General features: G+C 37.2%; 1 protein-coding gene across 2 annotated transcripts in view; it reads left to right on the top strand.

Moving 5' to 3' along the window:
- ANKIB1 (ankyrin repeat and IBR domain containing 1) overlaps positions 1-25,238 on the top strand; it is a 144,366-nt gene that overhangs the window by 92,870 nt on the left and 26,258 nt on the right. For both annotated transcript variants that reach the window (XM_027847951.1, XM_027847950.1), the window contains exons 8-11: positions 5,529-5,673; positions 10,154-10,320; positions 15,100-15,188; positions 22,686-22,816. In XM_027847951.1, the coding sequence (XP_027703752.1) occupies positions 5,529-5,673; positions 10,154-10,320; positions 15,100-15,188; positions 22,686-22,816 (532 nt within the window). The remainder of the gene's footprint in view (positions 1-5,528; positions 5,674-10,153; positions 10,321-15,099; positions 15,189-22,685; positions 22,817-25,238) is intronic.

The raw sequence follows: 25,238 nt of genomic DNA, 5'->3' as shown, positions 1-25,238 counted from the left end.
AGACAGATTTTTTAAATTAATTTTTCCCTCTTTTAGGTCTGTGTTCCCTTTTGTAACATGGCTAATATGGAAACATGTTTTGCATGACTGCACATGTAAATGCTACGTCAAAGTGCTTGCTTTCAAGGAAGGAGGGAATTTGGAACTCAAAAATTATTTTAAAAGAATGTTAAGGAGCAGCTAGGTGGCACAGTGGATGGAGCAGTGACCCTGGAGTCAGGAGGACCTGAGTTCAAGTTCGGCCTTAGATACTTGACACTTACTAGCTATGTGATCATGGGCAAGTCCCTTAACCCCATTGCCTAGCCCAAAAAAACAAAGATTGAGAACGGTAGAAATAAGAATAATTGTGGAAGTTTCATAAGTATAGATTTTAGCTTGGTAAAAACTTTAAACATTTAGGGCTGTCCAAAAATGGAATGGGCTACCTCTCAATGTAACAAGTTAATAGACTTACAAGCTTATCTATGCCAGCTCCCCTTCTTTTACAGATTAGAAAACCAAGGCCCAGAGAGGGGGAAAGTGACTTGCCACAAGTTATAAATAATAAAAGTCTTTTTACTCTAAAACAATCATACTTTGAGTCTTGCTTTCTCCCTACTGGAGGTGTTCAAGTAGATTCTGGATAACAATTTGTTAAGGTTGTTGTAGAATATTTCCTTTTTTTATGTGGATTGGGTTCCTTTACCTTTCAGATCCCTCCTGAGTTTCTGAGACATTTTGTTGTCTTTAAAGTCATAAAAAATAAGAATTTACCACAACTTGTTCAATGAGTTGTAGAATAGTAGATCATGTCCAATGTTACTCAGTTTAACAAGTCGCAGGGCCTATCCTCAAACCTGGGTTTTCTGACTTCAGCATAGAGTTTTTTCGATGCTCCAGTATGGTTGTAGTGATATGCTTGACCTACCCTGATCTTTTATGTTTTATATATAAGAACAAGCTTTTAAATGTGTTAAAATGTTGTTTTGGTTGTTACAGTATGTTTGCCCAATCCTACAGCAAAAATCACCCATAATAAACTTAATTCATTGACTAATCATAGAGAGAATGAATGAGCAAATTGTTAGGAACAGGAAAGGATGAGTTTTTTGGGAGTTTTTTGTTCATAAATATCAATAGCGGGCTTGGTTTTGGACGTTTTGGCAGGCTAGTTGTAGTTATTTAAGACTGACTTAAAAAGGTCTTTTTAGGGGCAGCTAGGTGGCGCAGTGGATAGAGCACCGACCCTGAAGTCAGGAGGACCTGAGTTCAAATCTGGCCTCAAACCAAACACTTGACACTTAATAGCTGTGTGACCCTGGGCAAGTCACTTAACCCCAATTGCCTTTAAAAAAAAAAAGGGTCTTTTTACATAAAATTCTTATTTTGGGACCATAGTACCACAAAAGTTCATAATGTATACCTTTTTCCTTCTCTTTCTCCAAGACAACTGTATTTGTAGACATTTCATTCTAATGAAAAACACAATTAAGTGACAATATAGAAGTCAGTTTTGAAAGTTATCTTTTAAAGAATTGTAAGTTTTATAAAAGTCTTAGGATAATGACTTTAGAGCTAGAAGAATCATTAGAGAAGATCAATTCAAATGCCTTTTCTTTGAGAGGGGGAAACTTGGACCCAGAAATTTTAAGTAGATTGTCCAAGGTCACCCAGGTAATGAGTAGTAGAGCCAGAATTTGAACCTAGGTCCTTTGGCTTCAAATCCAGTGTTTATTTTTTATGGTGTTTGTCCTAACCCAGAAAACAAATTTATGACTGCTGTGAAAGGGTTAATATTTTTCTGTACAAATAATTTTTTCCTCCATTTCCCTAACTGACATTAGCTAAGTATCTTAATCTCCTAACATAATATTTCTACCAAAGCCTGTTGTTTTAGAAGTATTTATAGTTGGTTCCTCACATTTAATTTAAGGTTGTTACAGCGAAAGACGTACTAGAAAATAGTTCTCAGTGTTATCTGGTAGTTGTTATGACTTCTGTATTAACTGATGTCTAACAAAGCAATGAATACTATAAGGCAGATCACCTCATAAACCATAGCCTACTTCTGCACCCCTTGAAACTGGTCTTGTTCAATTCAAAGCAACTTTGGGCATAGAAAGGTTCCAGGTCTGAACCAGAGTTTTGAGTCTACTGTTTGGATAAACCAGAATGAGCTGATGAATAGTGTTAGCTTCTGTATGAGCAGTGGACCCCCGGCCTTGTGAATGTCTGCTGGGGTGGAATCAGCACCAGGTGCTTTGCCTCAGAAGCAAGGGATAATGGCATTCACTGTCTCTTCTTCAGTTGGAAGTTCAGCCAGAGAGTGATTGACTTCAACCTGAGGTACGTGGTCAGTGTCTTCAGCATTGGTTGATGACGGTTTGTTTAGAACCCTATGGAATCATTGAGATCCTCTCTCCAAGATCATGTCCTTATCACTGATCAGTATGGCTCTATCAGCACTGAGTATTTGAGATACAACAGAGGTCTTTGGCCCATAAATAGTCTTCAAGGCATCGTAGAAGCGCTTTGGATTGTTGCTGTCAGCGTGAAACTGAATCTCTTCCGAATTTCCCCATCATCTTTGTCAAACCAGTCCTGATGTTTGTGAGTGTTCTGCCCCAGACGAGCAGATGTGGTGCTGTACCCCAAGTGCCCCCTCCTTTTCTCCTTCACTGTTACTGTATGCTGACTCAACTTTCTCTGTAGTTTAGCTTGTGCGCAGAGATGCCCTCTGATTTGTTGTCCCTGGAGAACGCTCTGTCTAATCTGTTGACATTAAGTCTTGCCTTGAGGCCTCCACTTTTTGGTTGTTTAGCATGGAGAGGATAAGTCTGTGATCTGTCCAGCACTTTCTAACACACATTGTCTTTGTTACTCCCACATCCTGCGTGGTTGTTCTCCTTACAATGATGTAATCTATTAAATGGCAGTGCTTGCTGCAAAGATGCGTACGTGATGTCTTGGTGTGTTTACACAAATAGAAGACACTGTTGGTGATGAGAAGGTCATGTGACACAAGTCTTCTATTGTAAGTGACTGTTGCTGTTTCCTCATAAAGACTGCCTGCCATGTCTGAAAGTCTGTGCCTGCTCTGGCATGAAGGTCACCCAGAATTGTAAGATTGTCCTCTTTCAGCACATTGATAATGAGGGTCTCCAGTCTTCACAAAATTTTTCTTTGATCTCATCAGGGTTCATCATGGTGGGAACATATGCATTGACGATGGTGGTGTGGTGCCTTCCTGCAAGTGGTAATCACATTGTCATACGCCTGTTGCTCTTTTTGGGAGGCAGACAAGCTTGTCGACTAGATTTAGTTTTGATTGCAAAATATACACCAGCTTCACAGAGCTTCTCATCATAGTAGCTGTTCCAGAAAAAACATGTATCTACCTCCAACTTCAGTAAGCTGGCCATCACTTGCCTCCTCTTGTTTCACTCAGGGCTGCTATTTGGATGTGACCTGCTGAGTTCTCTCACAAGAGTTGTTCTTTCAGGTCTATTGGATTTCATGTTGCGTGCTCACATTCCAAGTACCAGTGGTACATGGGATCTCAGAGGCTGAGATGCAGTCAAGTATGGATCAATTCTCTGCTACTTGTGCTAATTTTGGCCTGACAGTCAATACCAAGAAAATGGAGGTTCCCCACCTGTCACCATTACACCATCTATATGTGGAACCGTTGGCAAATGGAGAAATTTTGAATGCTATGGATAAATTCATTTACCTTGGTAGTATATTTTCTAGGGATGTCCACATAGATGATGAGATTGACGTATACATTGCCAGAGCTTGTTCCATGTTTGTGAGGCTCCAGAATTAAGTGGTACTGCCTACCAAACTGAAGGTCTACGGAGCTGTTGTGCTGATTTCATCGTTGTATATCTGTGAAGCCTGGACAGTCTACCAGCGCCATGCCAGGAAACTGAACTGCTTCCATTTGAATTGTCTTACGAAGATTCTGAAGATCATCTGGCAGGACAAGGTACCAGACACTGAGGTCCTTTCTCAAACTGAACTGCCAAGCGTTCATATTCTCCTGTAGAGAGCACATCTCCAATGGGCTGGTCATGGAGCACAAATGCCAGACTTAAAAGACTATTTTACAGAGGCCTCGCATAAGACAAGTGCTCACAGAAAGATCAGAAGAAGCTGTACAAGGAGACTCTTCAAGATCTTTCTGAAGAACTTTAATATCAGTTATGAGACATGGGAGACCCTGGCACAGGACCGTGCAGCATGACGTGCCTACCTCAAAGAAGACGCTATGTTCTGTGAGCAGAGCAGAATCACAGTAACACAAAGGAAACCTGAGATGTTCAGATACAGAGACATCTCCATTCCTAATGTTCACATGGACTATTTGTGCTCAGCCTGTGGTAGGGCCTTCCAAGCTCATGTATGGACTGATCAGTCACAGTTGAACACACTGTACCTTGACCCCAACATCATAATGTCATTGATTCTCTTTGAGTACCGCCTGAATAGCGTACTAAGCCATAACCCACCATATAAATTACTTGAACTTTATTTAGTTCTGCTTTGAGAATCAAACCAAATTTCTAGGGAACCTCCATTCTTAGGGGATAACTAGAGCTGAGCCCAGCCCCATCTCAATCATGCCCACAGAACTAAACCAACAAAGACTGTGGCAATCGATGGTTTTGGGAGACCTTATGCATGGCATGAAGAGGCCCTACGACCTATCTTACCAATATATACAAGAAGGCAAAACTGGAAAGCCCTCTGCTTTATTGAGATTACTCGTTGCTACACATTTGCACGGGGGAAGGCAAAGACTGTTTATCCTACCTAAACTCATATAGTACTTCTTGAGTATACAAACCCAGTAGAAGAGCAGTCAGTAAATATTCATCAAGCATCTTCCACATGCCAGGCACTGTTCTAAATGTTGACACATTGTAGAGAAAGGGCTGGCTGTCTTTGTAGCTTCAATAACATTGGCTCCTCTGTACGTATTCCATTGCCACTATGCACAATTGTAAAATGTTTCCTTGAATGCAAACTATTATTCCAACTCAGAAGCATTGAAATAAGGGTTTTCTGCCTTCCACAATCCTTTGGGGCATATTGCTGTGTTTTGGAACTAGCCAGTAAGAGTTTAAATGAATATTTTTAAAAGGACTAGTCAGTAAAGAAATTACCTTTCAGTTTTCCATCATATTCACCACTATTCCCTTTTGTTAAAAAGTATTTGGGACTTGAATTAATCTGTCTGCAATCTAACTATAATGTGATTATTTAACATATTTTGAATAGCATTAATTTTTTTATATAATGGAAAGAAGACTTGAGTATAGAATGGTAAAATATGTGATTGTTTATTTTTGTATTTAACTTAATATTCTGCAGTTCATATGTAATAATCTTTTTTATGCCTTCTACTGTCATATAATTGTTTATAGTAAAGAAGAATAATTGACAGCGCGTGTCTACCAAAGCAACATTGATATAAAACTAGTTTCAAAATTATTTTCAGCAGTTTCTTTTTTCCAATAATTGATTCATAACTTTGATAGGTTTTTGAATCTGAAAATTCAAGAAGGTGAAGCCCATAACATTTTCTGCCCAGCCTATGACTGTTTCCAGCTGGTACCAGTGGATGTTATCGAAAGTGTGGTTTCCAAGGAGATGGACAAACGTTACCTGCAATTTGATATTAAGGTAAATTAATTAAGTTATTTAACTCCGAGTAAAATATGAGCTTGGCTTTATTATTTTAATTTCAAATCATCTATACAGTCTAATTTTTACTTTAAAACCTGTTAACAGTCATACCTCTGACTCAAAGATTTAATTCAAGAAACATTTATTAAGTGCGTACTATGTGCCACACACTGTGCTAAGTGCTAGGGATTCAAATAAGAAAGAAAAAAAAAGAGATAGTCCCTGCCCTCAAGGAGCTTACACTCTAATGAGAGAAAATATAACACACAAAAGGAAGCTACCTGGAGTACTCAGCAGGGGGGTGTGGGGTTTTTTGGAATTGAAGCCCTAGAGCTGCTGATGAAAAGTAGAGTTACCTGGAAGGTTGAGAGCCTCTATAAGGAAGAAAGGAAATACTTCATCCTCTAGCCCTCTAGTCAGAGGGACGAGGCAGCTGAGGATGAGTTGAGAAGTTGTAGAGTATGAAAACCTGAGTCATCATCCTGCTCAGCAGCTTCCTGGGTGGACCGTGGTGTCCTTGGAGTTAAGCTAACAGGGACTGCTGATGGAAAACGGAGTAAGAGTCCAAGCTGGAAGAGATCAAAGGGATGTAATGCATCCCCTCCATACCTGAACAAGAGTCCTAGTGTGCTTCTTCTCGCCATGGCTAGGAGAATCCACAGCCAGCTCCTTCCTCCTTCCCATAGCTCTAGAAGGTACACATACTCAGTTCTCTGAGGCAATCCTCAGATAGCAGAATCATGAGACCCTTCACTTTCCTGAGTGATCTCCAGCTCGTCATAATCCTTCTTCGAGTGTGGCATCCTGACACGGTCAGTATGCCTAGTCCTGGACACCATTCTTTTCTTCACACAGCTCGAGATTAATATTTGTGGCTGCAATATCATACTGTGGCCACATTATCTTTTTTTAAAAGTCCACTAAGCGGTCAATATTATATATTGACCCAGGTTCTTATGGTTTACATATCAGTGACTCCATCAGGCACTGCCCTTAAGTCACTTATATTCTGTAAGGTGAAACAACACTTATGTATATAAATAGGTTCAAAACCTAGAAAAGAAATTGTGGTGGTAGGGAAGATGCTTGAACCGTGTTTTGAAGTGAGGGACTCTAAGAAACAGATACATCCTGGGCATGTAGGGCAACATGGGAGAAGGTACAGAGGCTGGAGGTGGATAATCAAGTACATGAAAGGGAGTGATGTGGGCTGAGAGCCAAATGGTGAAGGGCTTTAAGTGGCCAATGGAGGAGTCTGCATTTGAACCTAGAGATGTAATAGGGACGCAGGAGCTTCTTCAGCAGTGGGTCATGGGCAGATCCAGAATTTAGGAAGAGCACTTGGTCAGTTGTGTGGAAGATTCATGTAGAGAAGAGAGACTAGATCTATGCTGTAATCATTGTAGATTCCCTGAGGAGAGCACACCCTATCCATTTTCTTATTCTAATCAATTTCTTAAGCATCTATTATGTATCTTATTTGGTACAAGCCATGTATGACTGAAATATGAACTAAACTTTCCCGGGGAGGAAATTACTGGAGGATAATACCAAGTGTGAGATTACCTACATTTTAGAAGATCACTAAAAGCTGATTACAGCAACTTCTTTAAAATAATAATTTACTGTTATAGATGTTTTCTGTGATCATTCATTTGATTGAAGGAAAGAGCACAGCTTTCAGAAGTTTTGAACAAAATATGTCAGCTGTTTGTGAAGCATACTTTATAATCCATTCAGTGTATTTTTAGCACCTAACAATGCTAAATATATACATATATATACATATACAGTATGCTAGAGAAGCAGTGGGGCAGGTTAGGGAAAATGAATTCAAAGATTAGTTCCTGCCCTCAAGCAGTTTATAATCTAATACAGTAGTAGGTAGCAACAGAACTATGCTTTGGAGAAACCTCAGGATGCTAGAATGTGGAAGTGAATTGAGAATAAATTCCAACCCTGCAGAATGTGTTCATCCATGAAAGATAGTAGAAGGAGGAACATCATATATGGCAGAACATATGTACAATTTGACTAGGAGAGAGAGCATAGGAGTAGTGAAATGAGATTAGAAAGATAAGCAAGAATCCTATTGTAGAGGGCTTTAACAATTAAACAGAGAAATGCTTATTTTGTTCTGGGGGCATTAGATGACCACTGAGGATTTTTGAGAATTCAGTAAGGGAACTTTTGAGATTAGATAATATAAATGTGTAATAACTTATTTAGCATAGATACATAACTTTTTCCTGCAATATTTTGATATATGTGAGTAAGATCAGAAAAAAATGGGGTAACCTGAGCCTAGGATTTGACAAGGCATGACTAGGTGGCAGAGGGATTCAGGGGAAGCTGATTTGTGTATGAGTACAGCAAGTCAACCATAGGGTCAAAGAACAAAGAATAGGTAGGGATAGGAGTCAAACTGAGGGAGACTGAAAGATAGAAACTGGTGTTTAAAGCCAAGAATTTCAGAATTCTTGATCACAGGTAGAATTGTTATAGGTGATAGTCAAAGCAGGGATCTAACCTTCACTTTGTAATGCTGAAGTCGAGAGAAGGTGGAGCTGATAAGAGTTTTGGAGATTGAAGAATGAAGAAGGTGGTGAAGATTCTCAAAGAGACATCAATATTATATGTATATTAAAGTCTCCCAGTGTGAAGGCAAGGACAGAAGTGGAGAGGAAGAGTGAGAGCCACAGACTGAAATTGAAAGATAAAGAATTATCTGACAGTTACAAAAAGAATTTGCAACAGGTGGAACAGATTTGAAGGAGTGACACTCAAAGGAGAAATTACTAAGTGATGGTGGCAAAGGGACATTCCGGAAATCTGAGTGAGGTGCATGTCAAGATAAGTCAACAAGCATTTATTAAGTTCCTACTATATGCCAAGAACCGTGCCAAGTGCTTGGCATGCAAAGAAAGGCAATAAATCCCTGCCTTCAAGGACCTTATGATCTAATGGAAGAGACGATATGCATACAACCATTTACAAGCAAGATGTTATACTGGATAGATTGGAAATAATGTTTGTCAATACTAGTATAGTTCTGTTTTCCCAGAAGTATGTCAGCTTTTTCAGTGACCTCACATTTATTTCTTTAATCAGTCTTCATAGATATCTCAACACTGTGTGATTCTTAACTACCTTTTCCTACCATCCTTATCACAGAAGCCAAACCTAGGGCTTAGGGCCATTTTGTGTTTCTCTTTGTTTTGGCCAAAGAATTCATCATCTTGTAACCAACATTCTGGGCGTTTGCTCTCTACACTAAGCAAGGCTGGTTTTCAGATAGCAGAATAATGTTTAGCATTTATGTAGCGCATGAAAATCTGCAACACACCTTACATATATTATCTTATTATATCCTTATAATATCCCTGGGAGGGAGGCACTGTCATTATCCCCATGACAGATGAGCAAACTGATTCTAAGAGAAGTTAAAAGACTTGTCCGGCATCACAAATCTAATAAGAGTCTAGCTTGGATTCAGACTCAGACCCTGCTGACACAGAGTGTAGCCCTCCACTGTAGGCTCAATAAAGTCTGCTTTGGAGCTGTACTGCAACCTAACACAGGTTTTGTTTTTCAGGCTTTGAGTTCCCAGAGTGAGTTCTGTGCCCTAGTGAGGTTTTAGCGTATGGCTCTGTTAATAGAAGGGAAATTTAGAAGAATTATCAGTTTTAATACCTCAAACTGTAATCTTTCACAGGACTGATTAATAACTTAATTGCTTAGTGGGCGTGATCTAACTTTAGAGGTTGATTTAATGTTAAGAACGGGTGGTAGGTACCTTCTTTCACAAAACTAATTTTGTTATTGTCCCAGCTCTGTTGCTCTCTAAGTGACCTTGGGTTTCTCATCTCTTAGTCTCAGTTTCCTCATCTGGAAAGTAAGTATTTACAGTACGTGTTTACAGGGTTGTTGTAAGAAAAACATTTTGTAAACTTGAAGGCTTTATATAAATATGAAGAACTGTTATGCTGTTCTATTTGATCTACATGACCTGTATTTTGAGTTCATATCATGCAGACCAGTAACAGAACATTACAAAAATAGATTCTATTTTGAAAAGGAAGTGAACTTTTTACTTGGATATAAAAATATAGTGATTTGGGTAACAGTGGTCATAGTTAAACTGCTCTTTACAATGATATTTCATAAGATCATCTCTATTTGGCAAGCAGTCACATTAAATTATACTTGAATTAAATTATAGTTTCATTTTATCACTACCTGGTCTCTCGGTAAAAGAAAAATAAAAATTTTATGTGTTAATGATAAACCATAGTAGTTGATTGTAGTTTTTTCTTTTAAAAATGACTATTTGGCAGTACTGTTTTGATTTTATTTCAAAGGTACTAGACCTGGCTTTGTTGCATTAAACAGCTTTTATCACAAATACACATATATTTATAGAGTCGATTCTTAGAAATTAAAGTAATTTCTTTCTGCGTTATTTTCTTTCACCTAGGCCTTTGTTGAAAATAATCCTGCAATTAAATGGTGTCCTACACCGGGCTGTGAGAGAGCTGTCAGACTAACAAAGCAGGGGTCAGATACATCTGGTTCTGACTCACTCAGCTTCCCATTGCTGAGTGCTCCTGCTGTTGACTGTGGAAAAGGACATCTCTTCTGCTGGTTAGTAACAATATAAGTTAGTCTCTTTATTTAGTATACAAAAATATAGGAATAAGCTTTGTCATGGATTTTAATAAAATTTTATCTAGCCACCACATTTTAAGACTTGAATTGAGCTGTTAATGTTTTATATTTATGAATTTTTTAAGTACCAAGTTTACTGTTTAACCTTTTTAAAAAAAAATTATTTAGTATTTTATTTTTCCCCAGTTAACTTGTAAAAACAATTTTTATCATTGATTTTTAAAACTTCAAGCACACTCACTTTATTAGTTAGACTAGAAGGAACCAATAAATGTGTCTAATGGCCTAAGGGCTGACAGTCTTTTATAACAATTAAGAAGATAACAGTACCTCTTGACCATCCCAATTGGTAAGCATTTTAATGAGGAGGTGGATTTATAGTCACCTCAGCTCCGCCATTACTTCCTCTGAGAGATTGGAGTAATCCTGGTGATGACCTTGAATCAACTTGAATTTGAGTTAAGTTAACCCCACCCTTTTGGCTGGTGAGGTTACCGAGTCTACCTATACTTGGTTGGAGATTCATTTCACAATAGAATTAAGTCCTGAGAGGAGATATTTACAAGATAAAAGCTTGACCTATCGGCAAGTTTCTCCGGGATGTGGGTGGTGGGTGAAGTTGCCTGGCTGGAGACAGAAGTTACTATATGAGAATTGTGAGACAAGTAGCCTGAGGTTACCTGGATCACCAAAACAGAATTGTGACCCTAGTGAACTGAGGTCACTTGAGTAAAATTTACCGGGGAATATTCTATCTAGCTTGACTAAGCCTTCAAAATAGAATTAAAATCAGCTTTCAGTTTTACACTGCTGACTTCAGCCACAGGTGTCCTAGTCACTTCCTTTCTTATTCTTCTATCCAGTACCAATTCAGTTACCAATGCAGACATATCCTTTGATGGAGCTACTGTGCCTATCAAATTGGTTTTCTTATTTTGCATTTTAGAAGCCACTGATTGCAACTTCACACCCAATACAAGAATCCTTTCTACCACACTCCTGTTAGTTCTGCCCCCTTCTTGAATATTTACAGTGGTGGCAGCTCATGATTTATTTCATAAGTCAGTCCATTTAGCTCTCTTGTCTTCTCAACACTCTCCTGACCCCCAGTACAAAATTACAGAAGCCCATAGAGTGCTAAGGGACTTGAGGTCTCCTGCTTTAATCACTTAGTCTCTTCTCTGGTCCAAACTTTGCCAGTTTCCTTTATTGTTCCTTAAAAGATACTATTTCTGGATTTTCTCAACATCCTGATCATTTCCTCTTGACCTATTCAGTCAGCAAACATTTACTAAGCACCTACTATGTGCCAGGCACTGTGCTAAGCACTGGGGATACAAAGAATGGTGTAAGACCCTCGAACCTTAACGAGTTCACTGTTTAATGGGCAAGATAACACGTAAAAAGAAGCTCACAGTGCAGCGAGGGGGCTTACCTGGTATAGGGTGGTTTTTTCCCCCAAAGATACTTCGTTGCACTCAGTGGTATTATCTTTCCCTCTTGCTTTTTTTCTTGAATTCAAGCTAGTTTCTCCTTTATTTTATAATCCTTTCTATGCACCACTTGATTTACTCCTAGTTATTATTTCATCCAGGTGTGTTATATATAATGCTTGTGACATAATGCCAAGCACCATGCTAAGCTCTGGAGATACAGTTAATAAAAAGAAAGAGTCCCTGCCTTCAACAAGCTTACTATCTAAAGGGGAAGACAACATAGAAAAAGAGTAAGGGAAGTAGAGGCATGGAAGGACCAGGGAGCAGTGCCTGGCTCAGGGGCATCTGATTCCAAGAAGTTTAAACCAGTCAGAGCTGCAAGTGGGGAGTGGAGGTGAGCAGGAAACCCAGTCATGGCCCTCAGAAAATGAAAGCATGGGGGGGGGGAGTTTGGGTTTCCACCCTCCAGGCAGAGGGGAGAAAGGAGGCCCAAGGAGGTGGAGGCAGTCAAGATTTGAGCAGCAGAGTGATGAGATTAGAAGTTATGAGCTTAACCTGGGAGGGTTAGTTTGTTCCCTGGAAGTGAAAGAAACCTGGCTGGGCAGCAGATGAAAAGTGGAGAATATGAATATATAAATGCAGTATTAATATATTACATGCACACATGTACAGTGAAGGAACAAGTCCAATGTTCTGGCCCATTGACCTGATAGGTGAAGAAATTTTTTTATTCTGGTTAGGCTTTGAGAAAAGAAGACCTGTGCTTGCCATTTGGACAGCTCATATCCTTAGACAACCAGAAAACCTGAGTTAGGACCCTGGGCCTCTTGACAAAAAGAGGCATTTTAAAAAACTGTTACTAGAAGTTGGAGTTCTTCTTTTCAATCTTTGTTTCCTTGCTTAGAACGTTATTGCTATTGTTCACATTGGTGTTCAAAGAATTCTTTAATTCTACACCAACTTGGCATGTGATAGAAATAATTCACTGTTATGATCCAGATTCATCTTTGTTATGGTCTAAACTCTTGTTTCATTGCTTCCATTGGCTTTGTTTCGGTTGCTATTGGTATCTCGGCCTTTTTTTTTCCTGTTACCTGGAGCTGCTGCTTCCCCCCCCCCCCCTTTTTTTTTCTTTTCTTCCTCCTCCTCTTCTTCTCTTCTTCCTCTTTCTCTTCTTCTCTTCTTCATCCTCCTCTTCTTCCCCTTCCTCTTCTTCATCCATACTGCCACATCTATACCCTAGTACAATCCAGAAACAGTTCTTCTGCCATAGTGTATTGTATTGTATATGCTAGTACTATTTTTTACTACTGTATATGCTAGTATGAATCAACTTAAAATTCCATTTATTATAAGTATCCCTTGTGTATTCAAACTGGTTCAGTCTAGCAAAATTGGTTATAAATTGAATTTCTTTTTCTTTTTTCTTTTTTTTTTGGCAAGGCAATTGGGGTTAAGTGACTTGACCAGAGTCACATGGCTAGTAAGTGTTATGTGTGTGAGGCCGGATTTGAACTCAGGTTCTCCTGACTCCGGGGCCGGTGCTGTATCCACTGCGCCACCTAGCCACCCCATAAATTGAATTTCTTAGGTAAATGCAATTAACCCTTGACTTTTATCACAAATCAGTAAACAGATATTTATTGAGTATCTATTTTATTAGTTCTTAAACTTTTTGGTCTCAGGACCCCTTTATATTGGATTATATCTATATTTGCCATATGAGAAATTAAACTGTCTTATTATTATGAAAATAGTTTTGGTTTTGCTATAGGAACCAACACTGTGTTTCAAACTACAGCTGTGTTCCTATAGAAAACTAAAACTATATTCCTGTAGGGAAAAAAAGGAAGATAATAAAATGATACCTGTGTATATATAATGTTAGGTTCTAGGATATGAGGAAAAACTCATAAAACCTTTTGGAGCATTTGCATCATTCTGTGCTATTTTGCTGGCTTTATGATCTTCCATTTTATGCACAAGAATTTTTCTGATGCTTGAGGTCAGGATCATTGTGTATTTATAGCTCCAGAAGCTCAGTGACCCCCCCTCCCTTTTTTTAACCTATAAATTTACCCTGTATCATAGAGATGGGTTTCAAATTTCATACTTCATTGCTTATGTACTCCACTCATTATACATATATCCATCTTAAATTGTGTTTAAGTTCAAGGCCTTAGTGATATTAAACTAATTAGTGCCCCATTTATCTATTTTCTAAGTTTAAAATTCTATAAAATGAGTTAAACTCATTTTATTTTTGAATAATTAGTAAATTTAAGTAACTGTTATATGAATAAAATGCAAAAAAAAATTACCTTATTATCTCCATAACAACCTTTTACTTTCCGAAGATAAGTTGAGGGTTGAGAGAGGGTAGAGAAATTCTTTCAAAAGAGCACAAACATTTGTTTTAGGGAATTATCATTGAGGTGTACAATGGCACAGTAGTGATCTGAAAGATATATTTGACTGCTTCTCAATGTTTCTGACTTAGTACCAATGAGTGATCTTGGGTATTGACTTTTTTTCCTTGCACTAAGAAAATTTCAAATTATATAATACAGGAAAAATTATTGAAATGTTTTAAGTTGTGTTTGACTCAATTTCATTAGCAGCAATAACAAAGAAAGCTCCCTAAAATAATTGTAATATTACTGGGTCATAGCTTAAGCAAATTAAGGTAACCTAAATTACATTAGTCTTCTAGGGCTGACTTAAATATCAGAGGTAGTTGAGCTTAACCAATAAAAATGCAGAGTTTCTAATCATACAGAAGGGTTATATAAATACTAGATAATTTCTGTGTGGAAAATTTTTTCATGATTTTCTAAACTTCGAGGATTTGATTCCTAAGACATTCTTAGGCAGCTCAATGACATAGTGAATAGAATGCTGGGCCTGGGATCAGAAAGACCTAAGTTCAAACCCAGCCTCAAACACTTCCTATCTGTGTGACCCTAGACAAGTCATTTTACTTCTCTTAGCTTCCTCATCTCTAAATTGTGAATGATAATAATAATACCTACTCTACAGGGTTGTTGTAAGGATGAAATGTGTTATATGTAAAGTGTTTTCCAAATCTTAAAGTTCTGGTTAGCTTTTTTTACTTTGCTCATTTACCACAGATTTATTTTGTAGCCTCAGGAAAGTCCCTCAATTTTTCCATACCTATTTCCTCATCTTTAAATGGGAATAATAATTCTGATCTATTCCCCTTATCTTTATGTTGATAATATAAAATACAAAATGCTTCAATCTCTTTTCAAAAAGTGCTTACATTTTAAAAATAGCTTTCTATTTTTCTTCTTGTCAGGGAGTGCCTTGGTGAAGCGCATGAGCCTTGTGACTGCCAGACGTGGAAAAATTGGCTGCAAAAGATAACAGAAATGAAACCAGAAGAACGTAAGCCAAATGTTGAGATACTTGAGTTATGTACTTGGTTCTGAAGCTATAATGTGGTTAGATTACATATTGCATAAAAGTGATCCTCAGAGTTTTTATTCTGTAAAAACCAATTCTCAGTGAGTCTTAAAACTTAGGTCATGACTATCAGCTGGCTGCTGGGAGCCCTCTACCCCTGCTCTTTCTTTTGGTTTCAGTAAGTTCAGACCTTCCGAAAGAAGGAGTTATGTGGAAGAAACCATCATTCCATAACACCGAGCAATCCAGAGCGTTACAGCTCCATTTTCCTGCTCCCCCTAATAACTCCTTTAAATGGTTTCCTCTGTTAAATCAATATTTAACTAATATGAATCAATGTTCAACTTTGTGGATACATGGAATTTTGTTTTTATTGAGAATTAGGCTTTCTAGCCCTTGTATTTATTTTACTCTTTCCTAGCCCTTTAAAGTTTTCCATTTCCGTTGTTCATCTTGAACTAGGAAAGTAAATATCAACAGTTAAGACTTATCTGTGTTAATTCTGCTACTTTTCAGCAGCTATAGTTAGAGGTTCAGTAAAATACATATAAGAGAAAAATTTTAGGAAATTTTTCTCAATGACAACAGGTATATATATATATATATATATATATATATATATAGTGGGAGTTTCTCCCTCTGGTAGAAGAAATGTCTGGTAATTTAGAAGAGTAAATAACTGAGCAGTTAGAGAGAAACAATACTTAGGTCTTCAGATGTCTGTATGCTAATTTAACAGGACGGGCTTAAGATTTTATTGCAAGATGGTAACTGCAGCTTCATATAAGTATCACTGAGAGTGAGACTAAACTCATTACCAGAATACAGCAGTGGCTAGACAAATACCTGTGCAGAAATACATTGGAGGGGAGCAAGCATGATGAAGAGGGCATTTAGGTGTGGGTAAAAAGAGGGGTAAAACAGAAGTGATAATTCTGAGGGAGCTAGCAGTGACCTCCCTGGGTTGTTGTGGGGGTCAGATGAGACAATATTTGTAAAGTGTTGAGCACAGTACCTGGCTCCTAGTAGGCACTTAGTAAATGCTTGTTCCTTTTCCCTTCCCTGATGCAAGTCTGTTATGTATCACATGGCCAGATGGAGGAAGTGGTTGATGTTGTTGATAAAAAACATAAAACTTTTACCAAGGCAGCGGTGTTTGAGAACTCCTGTTATCTAATTATAACTCAAAACGAAGGACCTGTTTTCTAAATGATAAGAATATAGAGAAGTAAGTAAGCATGTTATTTTAGAGATTGTGAAAACCAGTGTCATCTGTAGATTGAGAAAGCAGATTTATACATGCATGCTCACACACACACATACACACACACACACACACACACACGAGACTTTAAAAGAAATGATGATTCGAGTTCTTGAAACATAGCACTCAGTAAATGTTTATTGAATTGAAGAAGGAGAAGAAAGTTCTCATGAATGAAATTCTGATGACCCAATTGTGAATGATTCCAATAGAGGGGAAAGAGAGAAGCATTTTAAATTAATTGATGTGTTTCTAGGAATACTTCACATGAAGTTGTCAAAGTCAGCATCGTCCTACCTTTAATATGTTACTGTCACCAGCACACACGTGCCCTCAGAGGGGTTTTCTACTGTGATATCTGTTTTCCAGTCATTACTTCAATCTCTGGACACAAGCCCATAATCTAATTTCCAATTTGAGTCCTTCTTTTGAATTGTACTGCATATCAGTGACCTATTTATATAAAATATTTATATTCTTCTCTTTTGGTATTTAACAACCTAAGTAAAACTCAAGGAAGCATCAAGTTAATTATTCTACCTAAGTACTTTTCAAAGGATTAGAAAAGAACAAAGATGAAGTTACCTTTTGCATTAAAAAATCTCATTACCAGTGCCCTGTTGTTTTTCTTGTTCTTAGTCTCTTGAAAAAGATTGTCAGGAAATTTGGTTCCTGAACCACCAGGCTAAAACTATAACCATTTGTCTGCCCATTTCTTAATTGTCCTAAGTTCCAGTACTTTTGCAATGCTTTGTCCACTTGAGAATTATATCCAGATGGATTATACCATCCCTAGTTCTGCACTATTTAGTTTTTGCTTTTTTGTTTTGTTTTCAGAGAAAATATAAAAATTCATAATTATCTCTAATTCAGTTTTTAACTAGACGGGATTCTTAGAAAAGAAAGAATTAGTCTTTTTCCCTTTTCATTTCTAGTCTTGTCACTGGATTTTTTGTTTTATGTATTTTAGCTCTTCGCTTTCCCAGCTTGTTCCCTATCCCCACCAACCCATTGTATAGCCAGTCACAGACCTCAAGGGATGTTCTGATGAGTTAGTACATCAGGTTCTTAGATTTTAGGCTTGTTAGCTACTCAAGCACCCCTGATTGACTTTATTTTACATTGTCTCAGTCTCTGTAAAGATGAATTCTAAGCTTTTTCATCTGAGTTTTAGCCACCCAGGAATGCATGTTTCATTTCTTATATTGTTATTTATATATAAAACTAATAACACCTTGAAATATTTCATCTAAAGTTATATTTTCTTGGGAACGAATTAAGAAGTAACATAGATCTCTAAGAGTATTTTCTTTTTTTTTTTTTTTTAATTTTTAGGCAATTGGGGTTAAGTGACAGGGTCACACAGCTATTAAGTGTCAAGTGTTTGGTCTGAGGCCGAATTTGAACTCAGGTCCTCCTGACTTCGGGGCCGGTGCTGTCCCCACTGCGCCACCTAGCTGACCCTAAGAGTATTTTCTAGAAGCCTAAATGGTCTAAAACTTTAAAAAACTACAAAGGCTCACATAAAAGGCTCTTTATCAGATATGTTGGGCAAAGAGAAGATAGACCCTAACACACAGGATCAGTGGTTCAGTGTTGGTAGATGGTACTGAAAAATAAGAACTATTCAACTATTTTGCTTTTGTCTTCGTTATTAAGGAGAATCATTTTTTGGCAGAACAGTGTAGGACACATTACCTAACAGGGGAGCCCAGCATATTAAAAGAAAACTTCATGACTTAAAGTAAATTCAACTTATTCAATCCAGGTAAATTATGCCTTAGAATAATAAACTTTCATACATGAAAAGCAGACTTGTTATCAGTGATCTGTGAGGAATTGTAGAGAACAGTAGAAATGTCACAGGGGTGGAAACAAGCAAGTGTCAGTTTTTTTACAGAATAAAAAGGCAAGTTCTAGAACAAAGAGTTTATTATTCAACCCTAGCAAAATTCTAAAACAGATTATTAAACACATGATTTTTAAGCACTTAGAAAAAGAATCAGTCATGCCATACAAGACAGGATCACCCAAGAACATGTTGGAAACCTTTAGAGGAAGAGACAATGCCCTCTTAGAGTTTTTGGTGAATAGAGAAAAAGCCAAACATAATCTGACTGACATGTTAGCATTGGGATGCCCAAATGTCATTCTGTGTCTAGCATTCTACAGGTGAGGTTAGCTCAAGGTTCTTAGGATGTCTTGAAAAACAAATTCTAAGGACATAAGCACAGATGATTCTATTAAGAAAATGAAAGAAAGCTGTCTCAAAAGACAGACATGACTGTAGAGAGAAATCTTCTACAACACAAAATTTTAAAAGGCATATTCAGACGGTAAAATAAAAGGCAAATAACAAAGTGAATTCCAAAGAGTATTGTAGTCCCATAAAAATAACATCAGAAATATTGAAGTCAAGAAAATTATATTCAGTCTGGAAAATCTAGAATAAAATTGGCTAATAACAGATCTCAACCTGAGATGATACATGATGTGGTTGGTAGGTAGGAGAACATCCAGCTGTCTTCAGTCAGTTTAAAACACCAGACCTGAAAGAAAAACTGGGTTACTATAAAGACTTTGCAGATGCTATTGCTTAGTCACTCTCAATGAACTTGGAAAAACAGGAGGATGAGAAGGGTGTCACAGAACTGGGTATGGAGAAATGCTCTGAGTTTTAAAAGGGGGGCAAAGGTAGATTCTTTCAATTATAGGATGGTCACTTTAACTTAAATTCCTTCCAAAATTCTAGAACATATTATCAAAGGAAGGGTTTATGAGTACTGAGAAAGGGAATCATTAGTCACTACAAGACAGAATCATTTCATCATAAAAAGGAGATGACTTACTGACTCTGCTATGCAAATGGCATTCCTAGATTTCCTCACATAATTTGACCTTGTGGACAAGGTGGAAAGATGTGGACTAAATAATGGTACAGCTGAACAGATCTGGAAGGCCAGTTCAACAACCTGTCATTTGGCGATTAGCAAGATGTTGTCAAGATGTAGCGACCTACAGGTGTCTGTCTGGCCTTGGCCCCTTTCTGTTCAATCAGTGACTTTTATACTTAACAAGCTCTTCAGATTTGTGGATGGCTCAAATCAAATCTGACTTGACAGAATTGGAATATTTTTTAAGATTTTGACAGGCTAGAACAGCATGTCAAGTCTAGTAAGATATTCATAAATGTAAACTATTCAGTTTAGATTTTTAAAAATAAAATTCATAATTAGACTGCAGAGCAAGACATTGCTAGAAAACAATTTGGTTAAAAGGATCTCAGTATTGTATACTAGAAGCTCAGTGTGAATCAATATTTTGACATGACAGTACAGCCTTCAACTGCATTAATAGTAGCAGGAAAAATGACCTCATGAAGTTGTTATCCAGCCTCTTGAGAGCAGAATGGTGTGGTGGAAAAAGTACTGGGTTTGTAGTCAGGAGAAACTTGAGATTGGGGAGATGTGTATAAGAGATGCTGCCAAGATAGAATTGACGGGAGTTGGTATCCAATTGCATATGAGGGGTAAGGAAGGTGAGGAATTGAGGTTGAGAAATGGGTGACTTTGACCCAGAGATTCACACACATGAAAATGTTTATGCTGGAAACCAAGCAGATGCTCGTCATTTGGGGAATAGCTGAACAAATATTGGAACATGAAAGTAATGGAATACTTCCACGCTGTAAGTAAAGAACATGATGAACAAAAAGAAGCATGGAAAGACTTACATGAACTGATAAGAGCTAGGAAAACAAACATACCAGGTGACTACAACAATGTAACGTAAAGAACAGCCATCACAGAATGGCTGAAAATAAATGTTGCAAAATGACAACGAAAAAGGTTGGCCCCAATGAAGCAATAAAAACGAAAGCTTTCCCCAAGTCATCTTCAGGGAGCCTGGGGTCCCCACGAATAGAAGATTACATTATTCTTTGTTCTCTTCCTTTTTTTGTCTTATTAAGAAATTATTATAATAGATGACTCTCTAGAAGGGGAAAAGAGGAAGAACAAGAGGAAATTTAGGGAGTGAAAAAGCAAAAAATAACATTAAAAAAATAAATGTTTATGAATTATAAAGAACAAGCTTGGCCCCAAAAAAGAGAGAAGAAAATTCAGCTCCTTCCCTGTCCCCCCTCCCCTCTGCCTTTGTAGAGGTGGGAAGTCTGAGAGTAAAACATTACATATAATATAGCATTTTTTAAATGTTGGAGTACTGATAAGTTTGGTTGTTTTCCCCCCCTTTCATTTTTTTCTTTAAAACCTTCGATGTGAGGGATGGCTTTCTGGGATGGGTAAGGGTTGGTGTACAAAGAGAAATCAGGTGATCTAAAAATAGGTGATATCAATACAGATACGTGTCTGTGTTTTTAGAATTTGATTCAGTACAGTACAATGCTACATTAAAGGATCCTCCATAAAAGTGTCTTCCATGTGTATGTTACATTGATCAAAATTCCTTTAAATAAAGAGGTAACAACTTTATTTGACCCTCTCATTACTAAGACCAAATAAGAAATACAACAGGGAGACATAGGCTCATCAAAAGCGTTTGCCGCTGTCATTGACTCGGTACAGAACAAAGTCCAAATAGAGGATATTTCATATATCTATATATCTATATATCTATATCTATCTGTCGATCTATCTATACATACCCACACACATATACACTGTCCTTCGGTTGCTCCTATTTGCAGAGGATGATACTCTGACGGTATCAAGCCTGCGAACATTGCAGAGTCTGCTAAATTACATCCATAATCAAAAGAATTTCTGTCTTACTATCCACACAGGAAAAATCAAATACATGAAAAATGCCTATTTTCCAGATCATTATATGGGCTTTTATAAGCAGCCCAGAGAAATGATACATCAGCAGAACAGATCTTGGAGATATACTATATGTGTATAATAAGCTGAACACAGAATTGAAGAGAGGAGGAGGAAGCTGTATTGCATTTGGAAAATTGTTCAGTGCTCTCATTAACGTGAAGCTTTTCCTTTAAACAAAGACCCATTTAATAACATTCTTGCAATGATGGTAGATAGCTGTGAAGCACAAGATACTAGAATCCATCAAATTAAACTAGCAGGCCAACTTTAAGGCAATGGAGAGAAACCTAGGATCCATAAATAGGTTTTAATATGTCACTAATGAAGAATTTTACTGGAGTAGTAGTATAAAAGACAGAATCTGAGAGACGGATACCTTGAAAGGAAAATGTGCCCATCTTATAGTAAGAGGGAAGACTTACCTGTGGGAGGACTGTGTGCTACATTGGCATCCATGAAATGTTGAAAGACATAGAGGAAGGCTCACAGAATTTTAGGTCGGGCTATGAAGTAGAGTTGCATAGGGTGAGCAGGCCTAGAAGGTTTGTAGTATGCACCTGTAGATGGGGGGCTACCCACCTCATGGAGATCTTGAGGAGTCAATCAGGGCCGTGTCACTGAGCCACCCCGAATCGCTTTCCTCTTCCACATAAAGAAAAAATAACATGTACCTCACAGGCTTACGTTGGAAGGTACCTTAAGAGTAGAATTTTTTTTCCCAATAGTCTTTTAGGAAGCGTCACTCCTCCCTACCCCCCCAAAAATAAAACATTGCTTAAGTGATACATTTGGTGTAGTGTTGTTTGAGAAAGAAATTGATCAGAATCACGCAAGCAAATGTTAACTGATTCAGTTATTAAAATTTTGCTAAAAATGTCAGAAAAATCACAAAATGTTGACTAAAATTCACAAGTATATAGATAAGTAAAGATACTGAAATTCAAAAATAGTTGTCACACATTTCACAGTACATGTAAATTTGTTCCAGTAATAGCCTGCTGTGAAGCTGATTCATGGTTTATCTTATTTCAGTAAAGAAATTACTTTTGTCCACGAAAATCAGCCAGGCACTGATAATAATTTAACCATTTAATCAAGTATTCACATCAAAGGATTTTGCTATTCTGAAAGAAGTTCATTCTGGCAAACGTGCAAGAAGAATTTATTTCAATTTATGTTTCATAGTTGTGACTTCTGGGTATCACTTGTTTTAGTCCTGCTTTTATGATGTTTTTAATGAAGTATAAAGCATTTGCTTTTGTCCTGGTAGGGAAAATAAATGCCCTTTTAAAGGATGAAAATAATCCATATAAAGTACTTTTATAACCTTATATACTGTGTCTTTTATTCTTTCTCTGACTTGCTATCTCAAAGTCGTGGGAGTTAGTGAAGCTTATGAAGATGCTGCCAATTGTCTTTGGTTGTTAACCAACTCCAAGCCTTGTGCCAACTGCAAATCTCCTATACAGAAGAATGAGGGTTGCAACCACATGCAGTGTGCTAAGGTAAGAACTTGAGAAGTTTCTTTATACTTTCTAGATGGAATTTTAATTTAGTTTGATTTTACTTCTTAAGAAGGCATGTGTATATACATGTAAATCATGTAGTGTTTCAGATTAGTTTTAAGCAATTGAATTTTACCTTCTTTGATTGTGACTGTGATAAAATTAGCATAAATTTCTATTTAGGGTTAGAGTTGGAGTTTGAAAAATATCAGGAGTTGATGACTAGTTTTTTGTTTTGTTTTTTTTGTCATTGAGTTGTTAAAACATTTTTGTCATCTTCAAGTTAATTCTGTTCTTTTGGAGATAGACTTCTTTTTTTCTCCCAAAACCTAAATATAAGTAAAGTAAAACTCTATAGCTAGATTAAAAATTAAAAGTTATAAAGTGATAAATTTTACCAGGTTTGACACTTTTATTTTCAAGTAATGATTTCTTTATAGGTACATTATCACATTAAATGGATTCTTTTTTTTTTTTTTTAACTAAACTGTTAGTATGAGAAAAGGGGAAAGTAAGCACAAGTGTTATTTACCAGCATTACCCAGCACAGTGAGGATCTGCAAGGAGTAGTGACCAAGGACCCTTCCTCTGAATAAGAGCATTTAGGGTGTGGTGCCTCCTTTGGTATGGACTGGTTAGGGGATCCTGAAGAATCACTTTTGTGTATCAAGGTGCATCTGCTTTGATAGAGGCAGTGTCCTCGTTGGTATCTCCCTACCCTGAAGAAGCACTTAGTAGGTCCTTCATCATTACCTGTTAGTTGATTGATTGAAATAATAGAATAAGCCTTTAAAAAAAGAAAAGAAAACCTGACTTCTGCAAATAACATTTCTATGTACTCAGGGCTTTTAGTGAAACTATTAGTTAAACCATCACTTATATTGAGAACATAAATATCAGCACAGATTGATAGTATAGTAATATATTGATCAATGTGACCATGTAGTTTTATGAAAAGATGATACGGCTGAATAAATTTTTAGAATCAGAGGACTAGAATGTATCTTTCTAGATTCAGTTGCTTAGAAATTTAAAATTATATATTTTAAATAAACATAAAGAACCTTGAACCAAGCCAATCTTAAACATAATTTTGAGACTCCTTGTACTCCACTTATAAATTTCTTTGACACTAAAACACTTGATACTTAAGAAATAGTAAAGATTTTTTTAAAAGTGTTACCTGATATTTTAGCATTGAAACACCTATCAACTTCATATTAGTAGTAGTATTGAGTCCAATGACAATACTTAAGTATGGGACTCACTTTAAATGTAACTTTAAATGTCTACATTCCTACAAATTTAGTATATCAATGTGAGACTGATATGGACCAATAAAGCTGGAATGCAGGACTAGAAAGAAAATAAACTCTTCACAGGCACCAAAATAACAAACATCCTTGGTCAAGACAAACACATTCCCCTTTTGGCCGTATCCAAAGATTCATTTCTCATTTCATATGTTATTAGTCCAGGGTGGGGAACCTGTGGCTTCAGGCCGCATGTGGCCTTCTAGGTCCTAGGGTGACGCCTTTTGACTGAGTCCAAGTTTTACAGAACAAATCCTTTTATGAAGGAGATTTGTTCTGGGAAGTTTGGATTCAGTCAAAGGGCCACACTTGAGGACCTGTAGGGCCACATGTGGCCTGAGGCCACCAGTTCCCCACCCCTGCATTAGTCCCTCACCTTTCTCTGGGGAATAAGTGCTGGCATTCTTCATCATCAATCCTCTGCAGTAATGGCTTTCCATGGGAGTGGTCAGAGTCCTTAAGTCTTTCAGAATTATTTATTTTTACATTGTTGGTATTATAGTATAAATTGTTCTCCTGGTTCTGCTCACCTCACTCTGCAGTAGTTTATACAAGTATTTCCAGGTTTCTTGGAAACTGTATCTTTCTTTTCTCACATATAGTTATTATTAAACTACAAATTAATGAGGTATTGGGCATCTTTTCAGCTTTTGTCAGTAAACTTGATTTTTTTCCTGTAATTTGTATTTGAACAGAAATGGAAGTGGCTCTGGAAATAAGCAGCAGGTGGTTGTCAAATTCAGTAAATATCTGTAAACATTTAAAACGATCAGGGCATGCACAGAAAAGTACTGTGTCTGCTCTACCTTTGTATCACTTCATAGGACATGGCCCCGTGTTTCTCACATAGTTTGAAAAGCCTAAAATGTTCAGGTCTTTGTTTTATATATAAAATTAAAGATTAATATAATGAAAGTGACTTTGGTCTCCGTAATAAATCAAAACAGAGAAGTCTTCTTAATTTACTGAGAAGTCAGAACCAGTAAACAGATAAAGAAAGGGACTATTTGTTATTAGTATTCCAAAATGACAGTGTTTCTGCAAGGATAGAGTCACATTACCATTGCTCCTGTTGGTAAATAATTCAAAAACTAAAACTGAAAATTAAG

This window comes from Vombatus ursinus, unplaced genomic scaffold, assembly GCF_900497805.2.
Source record: "Vombatus ursinus unplaced genomic scaffold, bare-nosed wombat genome assembly UNPS02005459.1, whole genome shotgun sequence".
NCBI lineage: Eukaryota > Metazoa > Chordata > Mammalia > Diprotodontia > Vombatidae > Vombatus > Vombatus ursinus.
The sequence above is the reverse complement of the archived record's forward strand: the minus strand, read 5'-3'. Positions and strand labels throughout refer to the sequence as shown.